This window comes from Rhinolophus ferrumequinum, chromosome 22, assembly GCF_004115265.2.
Source record: "Rhinolophus ferrumequinum isolate MPI-CBG mRhiFer1 chromosome 22, mRhiFer1_v1.p, whole genome shotgun sequence".
NCBI classification, from domain to species: domain Eukaryota; kingdom Metazoa; phylum Chordata; class Mammalia; order Chiroptera; family Rhinolophidae; genus Rhinolophus; species Rhinolophus ferrumequinum.
Window position 1 is genome coordinate 30,171,579 of NC_046305.1, and position 20,167 is coordinate 30,191,745.

At 39.6% G+C, this 20,167-nt stretch overlaps 1 protein-coding gene across 1 annotated transcript; it reads left to right on the forward strand.

The window, feature by feature from the left end:
• Nucleotides 1–567: 567 nt before the first annotated feature.
• Nucleotides 568–17,298, forward strand: CD5L (CD5 molecule like). Its single transcript, XM_033091936.1, has 6 exons — nucleotides 568–723; nucleotides 3,176–3,202; nucleotides 5,126–5,449; nucleotides 6,896–7,213; nucleotides 15,355–15,675; nucleotides 16,878–17,298. Exons 1-6 carry the CDS (start codon nucleotides 696–698, stop codon nucleotides 16,883–16,885), a joined length of 1,026 nt encoding a protein of 341 aa, XP_032947827.1. The 5' UTR covers nucleotides 568–695; the 3' UTR covers nucleotides 16,886–17,298.
• The last annotated feature ends 2,869 nt before the right edge of the window (nucleotides 17,299–20,167 follow it).

Genomic DNA, 20,167 nt, shown 5'->3' on the forward strand with positions numbered 1-20,167 from the left:
TTATTACAACAAGTATGTGTTTCCATTCAGTTTCCAAAGGAGGGCATAAACAAGAATGAACACAAGAGAAAAGCAGATCCATGTACTAGGCCCTCTGCTTAGCACTGGAAAAGCTGGTTTGAAGGAAATAAAACCAGCCAGTGATATTGATACCATGACTCTGGATTATGGTTTTGACTCTGGATTATGGTGTCTCCAAGAGCACCTATGGTATTTATTCTATGGCTTCTATATTCTGTAGGCATTTCCATTGGAAGTGAAGAAATTCAAACCATACATGCATGTAATGCATTGCCTGATCCTCTAATGTGAAATGATCCATTCTAAGTACCTGCTTTCCCTAGGGAAGCTGTTTCTTCTAGTTACATAATGAAGGGGCTGAAGTAGAGATGGATGGAACTGAAATTATAGCAGAACCAAGTCATAACCACTCGGGTTTTCTCTTGTTTTTATCATCTTTCTGCCAATTCCAGCCACCTCCCTTCCTGTGGGTACATGCTGAATTCAGCAAGTCTAGCTCTCTCAGTTCTGCTCCCTAAGCCCATTGGTTTCTGGTCATCTGATAATGTTTCTGCTGCATATAGGACCTGTCTCCCTCCCTCTTCCCAGCACACTTTCAGCTAAAGCTTAATATTGAGTTCTGGGGCCTCCTTCCAGCCTTAAATTTTAGCTTAAAATCTTCAGCTGCCTGGGTCATGACTCTGCTATTCTCCTTGATCTTTGGTGAGTACCTCTGCTCCTGTTGGTTTAGGCCTCAGAGTACTCTGGAACTTTGATCAGGAGAATCCTCTCCTTGTGTACCTGGTGCAGATTCAGGTATTTTTCAAGGACAGGCTTCTCCATCCTCTCCTTTCTCTATATCTGGTAACTGTTCTAAACCCAAAAAGCTATTTAATACCTACCCAATTTATCACATTTCCCCAAAAATAAGATCTAGCCAGACCATCAGCTCTACTGTGTCTTTTGGAGCAAAAATTAATATAAGACCTGGTCTTATTTTAATATAATATAAGACCGTGTCTTAGAATAGAATAGAATGATATGATATGATATGGTATGATATGATATGATATGATATGATATGATATAAAATAAAATACTGGGTCTTACATTAATTTCTGCTCCAAAAGATCCATTAGATTTGATGGTCTGGCTAGGTCTTATTTTCGGGGAAGCACGGTATACTCCATGTTGATTACCAGATATTTTTCTATCTCTTTATAATTACACTGCCAAATTTATAATAGTTCATCCCACTTTCTTTGTATAAATTTTCCTAAATGTGCTATTAGTAAGAAGACAAATAAATGGATCATGGGTAGTAGCAGGTAGAGCAAGAAAAGAGAGTAGAACTGCAAGACAAACACATTTCATTGATTGTATTGTCCAGTTTCCTCTCAAAAGTATATAATGTTTCCTTAGTTTTCCCCAGTTTCTTATGGTCTATATTAATTTAGAGTAAAAGGGGATTTGGAAGTCAAAGACACCTGAGTTTCAATCCATGCTCTTTAATTTCTTAGCTGTCTTAATTTTAAGCTACCATATATCTCTGAAATCTTATTCTCATCTATGAAATAAAGATAGTATAATATTCCTCAGAAGTTTATTAAGCTTTTCCATAAAATAACTACCTTAGGACATCTAACAATGCCTACTATGTCCTTTCCCTAATCAATCACACCCGTTTGTATTGTCTTGATGATTCAGTACATCACCAAAGCACACAATGGTTTTTCAATTGGACAATTATGTGTTCTATGTAGAGTGCTGGCCATATTGTTAAACATCTATACATCCCTTATATCATCTAACAATTAGTTCTGCTCATGATCATGCTGTTGAATCTCCTAGGCTTACTTTCACTCCTACTTCCTTCCAGAAGTTTTTCTGTGCTACCCAAGTTATCTATCCTACTACAGAGCTTTCAAGTCACTTTTGGGTTATATCACTTTCACACTTGATATCAGGCTCAATACATTCAGTTTCCTTTGCATGTACACATGTTTTGTTCTTCCTAGACATGTGGGGTGTAATATATAATATAACATGGTTTTTATACAGTTGCAAACAAAATCTCATAGAGCTTGGGTGTGACCACATCCTAAAGATCAAGGGCATGGGATTATTAAAAAAAATTTTCTGCCTGAAAAGCTCTAGGCTGGAGGTCCAAAAATATTAGCTCCTTCAGAAATATCCTGTAAAGGGATGGTGGGGGGACAATGAGTTCCACAGTTCAAAATGCCTAGGCCTCAAGGACTGCTAACAGTCACAGGGCTCAGGATTCTCCACAGCATTAAGAAGGAGCCTAATGGATAGTGGAAGACAATCTCACAGAGATCCTATAGGGAGAACTCCTGATGTTTCAAAGATGTTCTAGTACTTAAATCTGGAGGTTTGAAACTAAATGTAGAGCTGCTTTTTGACCAGTTCAACAGGGATCAGCAAACTACAGTCCACAAGCTAAGAGTGGTTTTTTTGCATTATATAATGGTTGGAGGAAAAATCAAAAGAAAAACATCTTGTGACACATGAGAGTTACACGAAATCTAAATTTCAGTGTCCATAAATAAAGGTTTATTGGAACATGATCATGACCATTTATTTACACATACAAGTATATGGCTCCTTTCATGCAACAATGGCAGAGTTGAGTAGTTATAACAGAAACCATGTGGCCTACAAAGCTCAAAATATTTATAATCTGGCCCTTTACAGAAAATGTTTGCTGACTGTTGTCCCTACTCTTTTTTTCCCTACTCTCTTTGCTGTGTGTCTTCCCAGTCGCCTCTAGCATGCTTTCTTGTTGAGCCCAGAGGCTGCATCACCACACGTCTAACTCAGACAGGAATCACCGGAAAATCAAATTGACAAGAACAGAAAATGAAATCTATACATGCCTGGGGTAGGGACTATATAAATAAAGGGAACGTGATGAGTCAGTTAGCTGTGGTAGAATTGGTTTTTGTGGTTCCTAGCCAGTGTTCACATGCCCTCCAAGGCTGCTCATTCCAGGAAGAGAAGGTCCAAATAGTAGGACTGGCTCTGAGGACTCTGTATCGACCACTCTAAATGTCTCACAAGGTTTGGTAAAGGTTTTCTAGAGAGTTGTGTTTTTTGAACAAAGTCTTGACAAATGACTACATGATCTCACTCACTTCCTTCTTTTTTTCCTCAGCTATTTGTACAGGACCTGTCCTCTTAGGTAAGATTTTGGAGGGGGATCCTGAGAAGGCCTCCAACCTCTGAAGAGCGAAAAATTTGAAGCTTCCTGGGCCATGGAAAAAAGCTCTAGTTTAAAATAGCCCCAGTAGATTTCCTTTATGCTTTTTCCACCCACCATGTATTCAGTCTTATCTGGGTGAATTTCCACCTCCAGAACCTAGAACTTGGGTGGTTTATCCTGCAAGGGGATTCCTCTGTAATTGGCTTTGGTGTCAACCACCTCCAAGTAGCAGGTGGCTTTGTTTCAGAGTCAAAATTACCTCACCCCCTTGTAGGCATAGCTGGAAAATGAACTTCCTTTTGCCCTGCTTAACTCTACTACTTTCAGTTCCCTCTGCAAGGCTTAATGGAATCTCTAAACTAGAAATGCATCTCCTGTGCAGCACATGGCTTGACTAACAAAGGGCAGGCTGGATTTTGGCCACCACTGGCCACCTCTGTGAGGACTCTTTGGGGAACACACAAACTGCTGGACCAAGGAGAGAATGTGGCTGCATAGAAAGTCTATGGGTGGAAAATGCTATAATGATTTAAACTCAAGGGGGTTGGTTTTGGATTAGCAGTTTCTTTTACTTTATCCCTTTAGTCTACTCTTTTTCTTGACAGTAGAGGATTTACCAGACAGGGTCATATACAAACTCTGCTAGGGATGTGAAGATTCTTACACCCTGCCGGGTATAGTTTGATTCCTTAAAAACTGCTGCTTCTGGGTTCTCAGTCCAAAACTCAGGTTACTTGGTCTTTTTTCTCTGACCTATAGGGTTCTTCCTCACTGCTAATGCAGGGAGAAAACTACTCTTTTTATTGCCTTCCCAACTCCCAAAATGTTGCTTCTTCACCCCTAGGTCCCTCCCTCAAGCCCTCAGCTGATAAATTAGGCAAAAGACTGATTATCTTGTTTATCATTGTTCCCTGAGTTCATGAAACAATACCTGCAGTGTATATGTGCTCCACAAAAATTTGTTGCCTCGTAGTTTCTTCCCTGGTCTCCCTACACAGACATCTCTACTCTACATCTCTGTCTTGGTAGAAGGGAGAGAATTTCTGTTAGTCTTTTCCACCCCAGATTTGTAGTCAGAAAGCAAAAACAACTCCTGAATTCCTCAGAACTTATATGGAGGCTCTGTGAAGCCTCTCTCCTACCCCCCTCACCCCCCAAAACTTATATCTTCTAGACAAGTACTGGGACTCTAAGACTCAGAGATTTTGACTCTTTCCTTGCCCAGTGTTCTCTGTATTTCTTCTGAGCTGGGTTCTTGGACATGGAAAAGTGTCACAGGAAGTAGCAAGGATGGGTAGGGGTGGATCATTGATATTGGGAGAGAGAGGAAGAGAGTCAAGTTCAGCCTAAATTACATCTAGACACCCTGCCTCAATCTGACTGCCATGGGGAGAGACAGAGTCATGAAGGAAAAAGAACACAACAGACATCATCTCTACACTTGTGTTCTGACACACTATTTGACAGTGTGACCGTATGACCTTCACTTCACTTTTTCACGTATGACCTTCACCTCATGCTTTCATGAGGATAATTTTTCTCATCTGTGAAATAGTGAAGTGGACTTGATCTCTATAGGTCTTTTCCATTGTAACCACCAGAGATACTAAAAACTCTGCTGAGTTTTCAACCTACTTCTTTCTCTTAATCTTCAAACTCAAAAGCCAGCAGTCATATGTAGGTGTCTTGAAGTGGAGTTTCTTGGTAGAGTTCAATCAAGACAGTAGTAGAATTAGAACTCAGAGATGGAAGCTCCTCTTCTTTCCCTTCCTTTTTGATTCCTCTTATCTCATCCTCCAACTTTCCACACCCTCTGTGAATGGTAGAAGAGTTCCAAGATGACTGAGTACATGCCTGAGGGTTCTCCCACTTATCCAGCCTAAATATCCCATTTCTTTGCAGAGTCTTTATCCAGAGTGCGACTGGTGGGAGGCCCTCACCGCTGTGAAGGGCGGGTGGAAGTGGAACTAAGGGGCCACTGGGGCACTGTGTGTGATGATGACTGGGACATAAAAGATGTGGCTGTGGTATGCCGGGAGCTGGGCTGTGGAGCAGCCAAGGGAACACCCAGTGGTGTTTTATATGAGCCATCGACAGAAAAAGAACAAAAAATCCTCATCCAAGAGGTTAATTGCAGTGGGATAGAAGATACACTGTTACAATGTAAGCACAGTGAAGATGTTTTTGATTGCGGGCACAACGAGGACGCAGGAGCATTATGTGAGAGTGAGTATGGCAGGGCTCAAGGATTATCTGCCAGCTACCCCATGTGACCACTCTTGTTTGTCTTTATTCCCCACAACCGACTTTCACACAATGCCTGATTAGTTCCTTTCCTTCACATCTCACACTTTCTCAACTGTGAGCCCCAGAGACAAACGCTGTCTTTACCTAGAATTGTTACTTTTCCTTGGCTGAGTTAATGCTTTTCTCTGTCAGTTTATATGAGAAACTGTTTCTCTTCTCTCTCTCTCTCTCTCTCTCTCTCTCTCTCTCTCTCTCTCTCTCTCTCTCTCTCTCTCTCTCTCTTCAAACAACCTTTAAACATTTGTTGAATAATGTATAAATTTTGTTGAATAATGTCTGGAGCTTGGGGTCGAGTTATGGGGAAGAAATGAGCTCACAAAGTATAATGTGTGCTTTTTCACTTCTGAAGGCATCCATTATCTAGTTAGACAGGAAATGCTCATAAGAAACTAACATAACACAAATACATATATACTTATGTATATATAATATATATGCGTTATAAATAAAAACTATAAGATGAGGGTAAGGGGGATCAAATATATGGTGATGGAAGGGGAACTGACTCTGGGTGGTGAACACACAATGTAATTTATAGATGATGTGATACAGAATTGCACACCTGAAATCTATGTAATTTTACTAACAATTGTCACCCCAATAAATTAAAAAAAAAAAAAAAAGTTACAGCTTTGAAGGAAAACTTATATAAGGTTAAATAAAAAAAATAAGGAGCATATAAAAAATAAAATAAAATAAATAAAAACTATATATATTTATAAATAAAACTATATATAACAATATAACCGTGGGGTTTTTTGTTGTATTCCTTTACTCTCTTCACATAATTACTTTCTATGTATTAATTGCTCCCCTCTCCGTATATACCTTCTTCCCCATTAGACTGTGGTTTTGTTGAGGGACTAGTTCATGTCTTCTCTTGTCACCCTCCAGTTTGTTACCAGGGAAATAATCACTAAATATTTGTGCCCTGATGCTAAGGCCTCATTCCTATTTCTTAGAAATATTGAGGGTTGAGAGCACTAATCTGGGATACTTGGGTGACAACGCTGAAACTGAACCAAAAAGTTTTTGGTCTTGGATATAACATATATGTTACTTTTGTATTTTTTTTAAATCTATGCAATGTCTCTATATGCTTTTTATAAGAAACAAATGAGAACATAAATGTAAAAAAATATTTTAAAAATTAAAAATGCTACAAAAATAATTAATGATTTAACTTGGAACTGAGAAATAACATTTACTTCATTGATTCACTCATCCATTCTTTCAACAAGCATCTATCAGTCAGTGCTAAGCACTATAGTATACATTGTACTAACATCGAGAACCAAGAGATATGTTTTCTGAGAAGACTGTGCTCTTGCAAGGAATAGACACTTTTTCTTTTCCCCTCCACAGTTCCAGAGAGCGTGCGGCTGGCTGGTGGCCTTGGGCGATGCAAGGGGAGAGTGGAGGTGAAGCATCAAGGGAAGTGGGGCACCGTGTGCTATGCAGGCTGGAGCCTATCAGCCGCAAAAGTGGTGTGCCAGCAGCTGGGTTGTGGGAAGGCCATACTGACCCAAAGATTGTGCAACAAGGCTACCCAGGGCCAAGGAACCATCTGGCTGAGCCAGGTGTCATGCTCAGGACAGGAAGTTACCCTTCAGGATTGCCCTTCTGGACATTGGGGGAAGAACAACTGCACGCATGATGAGGACACATGGGTTGAATGTGAAGGTAATGCCTATGAGTCCAGAGACTAGTTTCATTCATGATTTTGATTAAATGGAATTCAATTCAACGAATGATTACAGAGAACTATTCATACATCAAATGACCATGACTGTTACTTAATTGTGCTGATCATCAATAGTCTTGTTTTAATTTTTATATTTATTATAATTCATATACAGTTGGCATTCAATCTTATTTTAAATTAGTTTCAGGTGTACAGCATAGTGGATAGACATTTATATAATTTATGAAGTGGTCCTTTGATTAGTCTAGTAACCACCTGGCACTATCCATAGTTATTAGAGTATTATTGACTATATTCCCTATGCTGTACTTTACATCCCCATGACTATTTTGTAACTACCAATTTGTATGTGTTAATCCTTTTACCTTTTTCACCCAAGACCTCAACCCCTCTCCTATCTGGTAATCATCAATTTATTTTCTGTATCTGTGAGTCTGTTTCTGTTTTGTTTGTTAATTTATTTTGCTCTTTAGATTCCACATATAAGTAAAATTATATAGTATTTGTCTTTCTCTGTTTGAATTATATCACTTAGCATAATACACTTTAGGTCCATCAGTATTGTCCCAAGTGGTAAGATTTCACTCTTTTTTTATGGCTGAGTAATATTCCATTGTTTATATGTATGGATGGGCACTGAGATTGCTTACATATCATGGCTATTGTAGGTAATGCTGCAATGAACATAGTGGTCCATATATCTTTTTGAATTAGTGATTTGGATTTATTTAGATAAATACCCAAAAGTTGAATTGCTGGGTCATAAGGCAGCTTTATTTTTAATATTCTGAGGAACCTCCAACTGTCTTCCACAGTTGCCACACCAATTTGCAATCCCACCAACAGTGCATTAAGGCTCCTCCACTCCCCACTCCACATCTTTGCCAGCACCTGCTGATTGTTGATTTATTGATGAAGGCCATTCTGACAGGTGTGAGGTGCTATCTCATTGTGTTTTTAATGTGCATTTCTCTGATGATTAGTGATGTTGAGCATCTTTTCATATGTATATTGGCCATCTGTATGTCCTCTTTGCAGAAATGTCTATTCAAGTCCTCTGCCCATTTTTAAATTGGATTGTTTGTGTTTTTTTTGATATTGAATTGTATGAGTTCCTTATACATTTTAGATATTAACCCATTATCAGAAGTATCTTCTTCCATTTAGTAGGTTGTCTTTTCATTTTGTTGGTGGTTTCTTTTACTGTGCAAAAACCTTTTCGTTTGATGTAGTCCAATTTGTTTATTTTTTCTTTTGTTTCCCTTGCCTGAGGCGATACATCAGACAAAAATATTACTAAGAGCAGTTCCAGAGAGTTTACTGACTATGTTTTCATCTAAGAGTTTTATGGTTTTGGATCTTACATTTAAGTCTTTAAACCATTTTGAGTTCATTCTTGTATATGGTGTGAGAAGATGGTCTGGTTTCATTTTTTGCTTGTATCTGTCTAGTCTTCCGAACACCATTTATTGAATAGAGTGTCCTTACCTTATTGTATATTCTTGCCTCCTTTGCCTCAATGGTCATTTGACCATTTAGGGAGCTCTGTATTCTGTTCCACTGATCTATGTGTCTGTTTTTAGGCCAGTATCATGTTGCTTTAATTACTACAGTCTTGTAGTGTAGTTTAATATCAGGTAGTGTGATTCCTCCAACTTTGTTCTTCTTTCTCAACATTGTTGTGGCTATTTGGGGTATTTTGTGGTTCTATATAAACTTTAGAATATTTATTCTAGTTCTGTGAAAAATGTCATTGGTATTTTGATAAGGATTGCATTGAATCTATAGATTGCTTTGGGTAGTGTGGACATTTTAATGATGTTAATTCTTCCTATCCATGAGCATGGCATATGCTTCCATTTATTAATATTTTCTTAATTTTCTTTCTTTAATGTCATAGTTTTCAAGTAAGTCGTTTACCTCCTTGGTTAAGTTTATTCCTAGGTATCTTATTTTTTTGATGCAATTGTTAATGGGATTGTTTTCTTATTTTTCTTTTTCATTATTGGTGTGTGAAAATGCAACTGATTTCTGAGTATTAATTTTGTATCTGGGTGATTTACTGAATTCATTTATCAGATTTAATAGTTTTTGGGTGGAATCTTTAATGTTCTCTCAATATAGAATCATGTCATCTGCAAATAACAGTTTTCCAATTTGGATGTCTTTTATTTCTTGTCTGATTGCTATGGCTAGAACTTCCAGTTCTATGTTGAATAAAAGTGGTGAAAGTGAACATCTTTATCTTGTTCCTGGTCTTTAGGAAAATGCTTTTACTTTTCACCATTGACTATGATGTTAGCTGTGAGTTTGTCATATATGGCCTTTATTATGTTGAGGTATATTCCCTCTAGTTGCACTTTGCTGATGGTTTTTTTTTTTTAATCATAAATGGATGCTGGATTTTGTCAAACATTTTTTCTGCATCTATTTATATGATCATATGATTTTTATCTTTCATTTTTGTATATGTGGTCTATCACATGAATTGATTTGCAGATATTGAATCAGTCTTGCATCCCAGGGATAAATCCCACTTGATCATGGTGTATGATCTTTTTAATGTATTGCTTAAGTTGGTTTGCTAATATTTTGTTGAGGATTTTTTTTATCTCTGTTCATCAGGGATATTGGCCTATAATTTTCTTTTCTCCTTTCTTTTTCTTTTCTTTCTTTCTTTCTTTCTTTCTTTCTTTCTTTCTTTCTTTCTTTCTCTCTTTCTCTCTTTCTCTCTTTCTCTCTTCTCTCTTTCTCTCTTTCTCTCTTTCTCTCTTCTCTCTTTCTCTCTCTCTCTCTCTCTCTCTCTCTCTCTCTCTCTCTCTCTCTCTCTCTTTCTCTCTTTCTCTCTTTTTTATAATGTTTTTGTTTGGTTTTGAACCAGGATAATAATGTTGGCCTTGTAAAATGAGTTTAGGAACCTTCCCTTCTCTTGAATTTTTTGGAATAATTTGAGAAGGATAGGTGTTAATTCTTCTTTGAATATTTGGTAAAATTCATCTGAGAAGCCATCTGGTCCAGGACTTTTGTTTGTTGGGAGTGTTTTGATTACTGATTTGATTTCATTAGTAGTAATTGGTCTATTCAGATTTTCTATTTCTTCTTGGTTCAGTCTTGGAAGAGTGCATGTTTATAGGAATTTATCCTTTTTTTCCAGGTCGTCCAATTTGTTGGCAAACAATTTTTTATAATATTTTTTCATAATTTTTTTGTATTTCTGTGATGTCAGTTGTTACTTTCATTTCTGATTTTATTTAGTTAGGTCCTCTCTCTTTTTTTTTCCATGAGTCTGGTTAAAGGATCATCAATTTTATTCATCTTTCCAAAAAAACAGCTCTTGATTTCATTGATCTTTTGTACCATTTTGTTTTGTTTTGTTTTAGACTACCTCATTCATTTGACTCTGATCTTTATTATTTCCTTCCTTCTACTCAGTTTGGGCTTTTCAATGTTCTTGTCCTAGTCCTCTTAGGTATAAAGTTAGATTATTTATTTGGGATATGTTTTGTTTATTGATGTAGGCCTGTTATTCTATGAATTTTCCTTTTTGGATTGCTTTCACTGCGTCCCACAGATTTGGGGTCATTGTGTTTTCATTTTCATTTGTTTCAAGGTAACTTTTGATTTCTTCCTTGATCTCATTGTCAACCCATTCATTGTTTAGTAGTACACTATTTCACCTCGATGTGTTCATGTGTTTTTTATTTTATTTATTTTTTTTGTTTTAATTGATTTCTGGTTTTATACTATTGTGGTCAGAGAAGACGCTTGATATGATTTCCATCTTAAATGTATTGAGACTTGTTTTGTGGCCTAAATATTCCATGTGTACTTGAAAAGAATGTAGACAAGGTGTGATCTCAAAATATAGTGAATGTTTAAAGAAAAAAATGTATTACAGTAAAAGACACATTGCCATTAATCTTCCTCAAAATACTCCCCCTCACTTCAAACACACATATCCCGTTGTCACTTTCTGAAACAGTTCTGCAAGTCCTCTTTTGTGAGTGTCTTTACTTCTTCCTCCATCATGACAATGTTGAGTGTCACACATTGCTTCTGGTATGGCAATTTCTGTCAAATAAAAACATTACAGTGTGTCGTCATCCACCTTATTCACCAGATATGGCACCAGGCAACTTTTGGCTCTTCACCTCTATTTTGCTTCTTTGGGGCAAAATGCTCTAACAATATCAATTAAATCCATCTGGCCTAGTGTGCTGTTTAACACTGCTGTTTCCTTGTTAATTTTCTGTCTGGAAGATCTATCTATTGATGTCAATGGGGTGTTAAAGTTCCCTACTATGACTGTATTATTGTCTACCTCTCCCTTTATGTTGGTCAATATTTGCTTTATATATTTAAGTGCTCCTCTGTTTGGTACATAAATGTTTGCAAGGATTATAGCCTCTTGTTAGATTGATTCCTTTATCATTATGTAATGTACTCCTTTTTCTCTTATAGTAGCCTTTGTTTTATAGTCTATTTTGTCTGATATAAGTATTGCTACTCCAGATTTTTTTTTCATTTCCATTTGCAAGAAATATCTTTTTCCATCCCTTTACTTTCAGTCTGTGCGTGTCTTTCCATCTGACATGGGTCTCTTGTAGACAGTGTGTATGGTGTTGTTTTCTTATCAATTCAGCTACCCTATGTCTTTTGATTGGAGAATTTAATGCATTTAAAGTGATTATTAATAGGTACTTAATTATTACCACTTTATTATTGTCGTGCAGGGGACCCTGCTCGCTGCGCCATTTGTCGCAGAGTCTCAGCTTCTGCTCCCCACATAAGAACACAAGACATGGTGAGGCCAAAAAGGAACACCCATGGAGCCATAGGTAGGGGAGTCATACTACTATACTCTCACTGGCAGCTGGGTTGGAGACACAGGAACCAGGAACAACACAATTCTCAACCCTCACTGTGCCGCTTGCAGGCTCAGCCACCATCTTCTTGCTAGCTCCCATTTTTTGCTAGCCTAGGCATGGCAGTTATATTAGTGCCCAATGGCTCACTAGTTACAGCTGACGGCCAACTAGCCACAGCTGATGGCCATTTGATCACAGTCGATGGCCATTTACTACCTGAGCCAGCACATTTCTATGTGAGGCCGAGAGCCTGGAAACTGCTTTGTGGGGCTCTGTCCCCACAATTATTTATATTATGTTCTTTTTATTTTCCCTTCTTCTTCTTAAAGAAGCTCCTTTAACATTTCTTGTGATAATGGTTTGGTGGTTGTGGGGACAGAGTCAGGAGTGCAGTTTCCAGGCTCTCGTCCTCACGTGGAAAGGTGTTCACTCGGGTAGTAAATGGCCATCAATTGTGATTGGACGACCATCAGCTGTGGCTAGTTGGCCGTCAGCTGTAATCAGTGAACAATTGGCCACTAATATAACTGCCATTACTACACTAGCAGAAAATGGGAGGCTAGCAAGAAGATGGTGGCTGAGCTAGCAAGCGTGGATTGCAGTTCGTATGGTGGATTGCAGTTAGCAAGTGGGCTTGGTTGGTTGGCAGAGAAGTGGACAGAAGGTTGCAGATCGTGTGGATCCTGTTTCCTGTGTCTCCAACCCAGCTGCCAGCGAGAATATAGTGGTATGACTCCCTTATGGCTTTGCTGGTGTTCCTTTTTGGCTTCACCATAATCTGCATTCTTATGTGGGGAGTAGGACCAGAGACCCCGCCTGACACCCTGCATGAGGTGGTGAACTCCTTTAGCTTTTCTTGTTTGGGAAGCTCTTTATCTGTCTTTTGATTCTAAATGATAACTTTGCTAGGTAGAGTAATTGTGGTTGTAGGTTAAAGCTTTTCATCACTTTGATTATTTCCTTTTGGCCTACAAAGTTTCTGTTGAGAAATCAGCTGAAAATCTTATGAGAGCTCCCTTGTAGGAAACTAAGTGTTTTTCTCTTGCTATTTTTAAGATTCTCTCTTTGTCTTTAATCTTTGGCATTTTAATTATGATGTGTCTTGGTGTGGGCCTCTTTGGGTTAACTTTGTCTGTGACTTTTTGCACTTTCTGGACTTGTATGTCTATTTCTTTCACGAGGTTATGGAAGCTTTCCATCATTATTTCTTCAAATAGGTTTTCAATTTCTTGCTCTTTCTATTCTCCTTCTGGTACTCCAATGATGTGAATATGGTTATGCTTGATGTCCCAGAGGTACCTTAGACTATCTTCATTTTTAAAAATTCTTTTTTTCTGTTCCAATTGGGTGTTTTTTGCTACCTTATCTTCCAAATCACTGGTTGAATCTTCTGCTTTATCTAATCTGCTCTTGATTTCTTCTAAAATTTTCTTTATTTCATTTATTATGTTCTTCATGTTTGACTGGTCATTTTTTAATGGTTTCTATGGCCTTATTTATGCTTACTGTCTCTTTGGTGAAGTTCTCACTAAGTTCCTTGAGCATCCTTACAATCATTGTTTTGAAGTGTGTATCTATGGTAGATTGCTTGTCTCCATTTTGTTTAGTTCTTTTTCTAGAGGTTTGTTCTATTGTTTCATTTGGGACTGGTTACTTTGTTTCCTTATTTTGGCTACCTCTCTGTGTTTGTTTTTATGTATTAGGTAGAGCTGCTATGTCTTTCAGTCTTACCGTGTGTCCCCGAAATAAGTCCTAGCTGAACAATTAGCTCTAATGCGTCTTTTGGAGCAAAAATTAATATAAGACCCAGTCTTATTTTACTATAATATAAGACCGGGTATGTAATTATAATATAATATAATATAATATAATATAATATAATATAATATAATATAATATAGTATAATATAATAATATAATACCGAGTCTTATATTAATTTTTGCTCCAAAAGATGCATTAGAGTTGATGGTCTGGCTAGGTCTTATTTTCAGGGAAACAGGGTAGTACGTGTCCTGTGGGGCCCAGTGGTACATTCTCCCGCTTGAGCTGGGTTCTCCAGGAGTGCCCCTTGCATGGTTTGTGTTTGTCCTCCTGTTGTAGTTGAGCTTTGATTGCTATTGGCACATCAGTAGGTGGGGTTGACCCTCAGGCTAACTGGCTGTGAGAGAATTGGCTATGACCACAGAGTAAAAGCTGCTGTGCAGGGGCTGACCCTATGGAGCAGGATCTGCCCCCATTAGGCTCTGGTGCCTACAGACACCACTCTTGGGTATGCTGCTCACGGGGCTAATCTGGTGGTGCTCTGTTGTAGTCTGAAGCCAGCTACTGGGTGTGTTGGTTTTGGGGCCTCTTGGGAGGGTCTCCCATGCAGGCCATGGTCAGCTATTGCCTGTGAGTCACTCAGGGCTACCTGGTTGTAGTTGGTCGCTGCCTATGCTAGGTTTGGAGGCAGGTGGCAGAGACTTCACTGTGAACTGAGGTCGGCTGCCACCAGTACCAGGCATCAGGCAGCTCAGCAAAGGTCCAGGGCACCCCAAGTCCTACTGCTGCCTGTCACCTGCCCACAAGGCTCAGCCACTGAAAAAGCCTCAGGCAGTATGTAAGTTGGATGAAGCAGGGTCTCAGGGAGTCATCAGCATGGGACGAGGCTGTTCATCTGGTTAGTGCAGATTCAAATTGCATGTTAGTGCTGAGCATGGGGCCACTCAGCAAAAGACTCAGGACACACTAGGGCCAACTGCTGCTTCCCTGGGACCCACAGATTTCTAAGTGTTGTCCAAGAAAGACTGCAGTGTGGGCCAACACCACTTGCCAATCGCTGAAAGAGCCTCGGGTGGTCAATTCTCTTGTTTTTAAAATGGAGATAATACCTGCCTTCATATATGAAAATCCTTTAAACAATATTAAGCACTATATTAATATGAACTATTATACTGAATTCTATATAATAGGGAAAGGGCATGTGATTCATTCCATGTACTTGTTGCATTCTTCAATTTTAAAAAAATTACTATAAAGTCATTTATAAATATTAGACTTTTATAAAATAGATGGGGAAATGCAAAGTTCCTAGTTAAGGAAATGGACCTATGCCACACTGGTTGGAACCTGGAGAAAGGGCTGTAATGACAGAAACACAGGTGGAGAGTTTCAAATGTGCTAATGGGATTTCAATGAGGATGTAAATGATCTTAGTTTTCTTTCTTTCCATGCTTCTTTCCACCCTCCAACTTCCTTCTGCAACCTGCAGATCCCTTTGACTTGAGACTGGTAGGAGGAGACATCCGCTGCTCTGGGCGTCTGGAGGTGCTGCACAGGGGCGTATGGGGCTCTGTGTGTGATGATGGCTGGGGAGAAATGGAGGACCGAGTGGTATGCAAGCAACTCGGCTGTGGGGAGTCCCTTTCTCCATCTGTTAAAGCCCGAAGAAGCTTTGGCCCTGGTGTTGGCCACATCTGGCTGGATGACGTTCATTGCTCAGGAAAGGAGCAGTCCTTGGAGCAATGCCAGCACAGATTCTGGGGGTATCACAACTGCAACCACAAGGAAGATGTGGCTGTGATCTGCTCAGGTAAGTCTTGTAGATGGAGTTCATGTGGAATGGCATGGAGGAAGGTGCAGGAGGTAGGGATGAACTCTGGGGATGAGGTTATTTTAGCAGTGTCATATAGCTGACACTACTAGTCACCCACTTTATGTATACTTCAAAGAATATAATGAGGAATTCTAGTAGTGAGAATAATACTAATAAAATAATAATAATAACGTTAATCCCATACCATTCAGTTATTGAGTGTGAGAACAAGAGGGGTTTTAAAAATTATTTGATCATCATCCTTATATTGAACATAAAGAAAGTGAGAGTCAGAGAAATTAAGCAACTTTTAACAAAATCATAAAAATTTCTTTCAAAAAATAGAGTAGAACTAAAATGACCAATCTTGAATCATAACTCAGGGTTAGTTCTCTTAGACGACTCCAACCCTAAATTTAAGCTATGGAAGATGGTGGCACCTCATTCTACTTGTTTTCACTCCCTACATTTTAAGCTAATCTGTGGGAATAGGGTAGGTAGCACTTTGGGAATGCCCATGAAAGATTCTCTTCAGAGAGACCAGAACTATAGACCTCTTCAGGGGAGTGAAAGAAGAAGTCTTGTCCCAAATTAAGCCAAGAAATGCAAGAGCAGCTGACTCAAGAGAGTCAAGAGAGCCACAATGGCTGACTCAAGAGAGCCACAGTTCTGAAGCCCTCATTTTGTAATCAGGGTGGGAAGTTGACTGTGGTTAAAAACCCACAGTCATCGAACTAGGTAAGAGGTGATCATTGACCAAGAACATGAAGAGCAGTTGGTGCCCAGAAAAGGAATTTAGTGACAGAATCTTAGGGTTTGAACCCTGCTGCTACCATTGGAGACTATGTAATCTTAGTTAGTCACTTAACTGCTTAGAACATCAGCATTTATATTGATAAAATAGGGAGACCCTTGTCCCATTCACCTTGAAGAGTTTTGTGATTGTGTGAGGATAAGATGCATTAATATATGTGAATACTGTTTGTGACTCCCACGAAAGCTGGTTAAGTCCCTGGGATACTGCACCACATTCTGACTTGGCTTACATCAGTGAGGGATATGTGTGTGATTAGGCTCTGGGAGGGTTTCTTTCCTATTCTGGGACCCGATCTTCTTTCTCAGCTTCTTTGAGCTTGAATGAAATAATATCTTCTTGGCATGCCACTATCCTTACTGTACATTTTTTTTTCTCTTTACAGAACAATAGCCTGGCCTCCCTGATGCTTGATCTGACCTCCACAGGACCCAAATGTTTGATTATTTTCTCATGGGCCCTAAATGGCACATCATTAGCACTGGGCCTATAGCTTTAGCCACCACTCCTGCTCTCAGTAGCAGTCTGAGCATTGTGCTTATACCTTGTTCTCAGAACCACGCACCCCAACTATTGCTTGGACATATGGGTTGTTGAATTCCTTCTTGCTGAGGAAGATGAGCTCCCATTAACCCTCTCTTCACTACTGATTCCTTGGCATTGGTTCTGGCCTCTCCTGCCTCTTCTCAATCAGTCTGGAATCCCCATGCCTGTGATTTGACCAGTACAGGCCACCACCAAGGCAAGATCTATGTCTGTAAAAACATGAAAGGAATCAGACAATGAAATAAATATTTGAAAGGCAATGTGAGTAGACAATTACATGGGACTCGTGGGGAAGCTTACTCTTTTTTAACTTTTTTCTCAAGTTTCAGGTGATCATAGCAATTAATAATATCTTACTATTCTTCATTTTCTTGGTAAGAGTAATCCATTCTTGCATGAGAAGAGCAGTATCCTGTAATCCTGGACCTTTCCATGACACTTGGAAAAAGATGTTGGAGCCACTGACTGCCTATAATAAAATATCTTTTTTGACTATCCATATACAACTTGCCAATATGATTGACATTTAACAAGAAATATCTCACAAATGCATTTTAATTTCTCCAAGGGAAAATGTATTGGCTATGGGGCTGCCACTGGGAGAAGAGAAAGAAAGAAATAGGAAGAGTTTGGGGAGGTTCAAAGTTGTGCTTTATGCCAATCAGGTAATATAATTTTTATTTTATCAACTCAGACTTTGGGGTCTGCAAGTCCCCAAATCTAAGGCCAAATGATACTAAGGAGAAAATTAAGACAATTATAAAAATCAACAACTTTAGATTTTGAGGCTAAGACCTGTAATATACTTACATGTATGCTATCTAATAAATTAGATTTCAGTCTCAACAGTTGTCTCTCTATGTGATAGGCTCTTTCTGCTCATTGGGAAGCAGGTGTGTCAGCTTCTCAGTGATGACCTTTTAGGAAGGATTAGGTAGAAAAAAACCTGTCAGCAGATACAACCATATGTGTAATATATCTCTCTGCTATGGATGTGAAACGCTCTCTCTATCTCCTAGCGTTGGAAAATAGGAAGAGAAATCTAGATTCAAAGAAAAGAAGAAAATACCTAAAAAGATACTTTGGGATCTACCCTGTCTACTCAAAAAGATTTTGCCTTTATATGATCAGTTCTCAAATGTCTTCCTGATTTTCCAGGCAGACTAGTATCGTTCTCTTCACCCCATAGTACGTAGAATCTGGAGGCCTCCTGAACTGCCTTGAGTCATTGAAAAGCTCTTTTATTCTAAGTATAGTAGAACAGGGTTGGAATTTCACAAAAAGGGCTTTGATTTCCCCTTAATTTTCACATTAAAATTTCTGTTATAAAACTCCATCCCAGTAAGACCACTGAGAACAAATCAGATAAAAGTAACAGCTCTTGGAGGAGACAGGGGTAAATCCCATGCAGAAAAGAAGACCTGACAATAGCCTACTAGTATTAGCAGGTCCAACAATAGAGGAAATTGAGACGGTGAAAGACAAAGTTGAAGCTGGCTTGCTAGTACTGACTTGAATGGAGGATTCCCTAACCCAAGTATATAGCTGCTCAATCTTGATATCCAAAGTGGACATGAATAAAATAGTATATCAGAGCACTAAGAGATTAGCATAGTTATAGTGACTGACAGTGCTCACAAATGTTTGTGTTTTTTCTACTTTCTGGACACGCCATTAGTCTCACACAGGTTTCTTTTAGTAGAAGATACTCCAGCCAGCCCTCCCAGGATGGACATAGCCTACCCCTGGAAAATCAGTCTGAGGCAGCAGCTTTAAACTGTTGACAGTCCCCATGTGTACTTGTTGCATGATGGGGTCCCAGGCTTCTCCACAAATGAAGGCTCCTAAATGTCCCTTATTAGAGGATACTCTAGCCAGCCTGCTCAGCCACTCCCTGGCAAAGCAGTCCAGATTTTTCCATCTCTGCTTTCAAGGGGAATATGCACAATTGTATAGGTCAGGGCTTGAAATTAGGAAGATGCCTTGTACCCCCAAGAGCCCACTGCCATGACCAGGCCTCTCCTGACACTTGTCATGTTTCAAGTCCCTGGGTACCCTGAGCTGTGTGACCCACACATGAGCAGTATACACTCCCTCAGCTAGCCTTGGGCGGAGGGGCCCTTCAGGTCTGTGGAACTTGGGCCAGTCCCCAACCACTTGCACAGCCTATGAAGTGGAGGGAGCCCTACCCCCCAAAATTTACAGGAAACAGTTTTAAACTGGAGATATTCAGTCTCTATTTGGACTTGCTGCCTGATGGGATTCTGGGCCTTTTCTAGTAATCATTGCTCCCACTTGTCTCTTTTTGGAGGCTATCCAATCCAACCTGCCTAGACCCACTCTGGCAAGGTAGTCCAGATTCTTCCAATTCTGCCTTTAGCAGTAATGTTCACATTTGTTAGGCTTGGATTTATGCACATGACTTATACACCCAAGAGCCTACTCCTGTGACCCAGGCCTTCCTGACTCTTGACCTATTGGTACCCTGACCTGAGTGGCCTGTGCAAGCAGTGTATACACCCTGTCAGCCAGTCTTGGAAAGATGGGCCCTCCAACCTGTGGAGCTTGGGCCCATCCCCAAACACCTGCATAGCCTTTAGAGCGGAGAAAGCCCACCTCCCTTAAATTATCTAAGGTGACATGTTTATACAGGTGATAGTCAGTCGCCAGAGCAATTGTTTCCTGATGGGGTCCCAGTCTTCTCCAGCAATCAAGGCTCCCAGGTGTCTTTTATTGAAGATACCTTGCCCACCTCTCTTTGGTAAGGCAGTTGAATAACTTCCAGGTCTGCCTTCAGGGGATATATTACCCATTGAGTTGATAGGGCTTATGTTTAGGCTGACACCTTGTACCTCTAAGAGACTACTCCCATCACCCAGCCTCTCCTGACACCTGCCTTGCTCCAGGTGCCTGACTAGCCTTACCCACATGGCCCATGCATGCGTAGTATGCACCCAGTCAGCCAGTGCTGGGCAGCCTGGGCTCTCTAAGTCTGTTAGCTCAGCCTGTACCGAACCATCTGAATAGTCTTCAGGGTGGATGAAGGCCACCCCCAAATATGTTGTTCTGAGGCAGCAACTTTAAACGGCAGCAGTCAATCCCCATTTGGACTTGATGATTGATGGGGCC

What these genes read in the sequence shown, in the direction of transcription:
- CD5L (XM_033091936.1), top strand. Translation starts at nt 696, where the DNA reads ATGACTCTGCTATTCTCCTTGATCTTTG. An exon ending in TACAGGACCTGTCCTCTTAG is followed by an intron (nt 3,203 to 5,125) that starts GTAAGATTTTGG and finishes ATTTCTTTGCAG; the next exon opens with AGTCTTTATCCAGAGTGCGA. An exon ending in CACATGGGTTGAATGTGAAG is followed by an intron (nt 7,214 to 15,354) that starts GTAATGCCTATG and finishes TGCAACCTGCAG; the next exon opens with ATCCCTTTGACTTGAGACTG.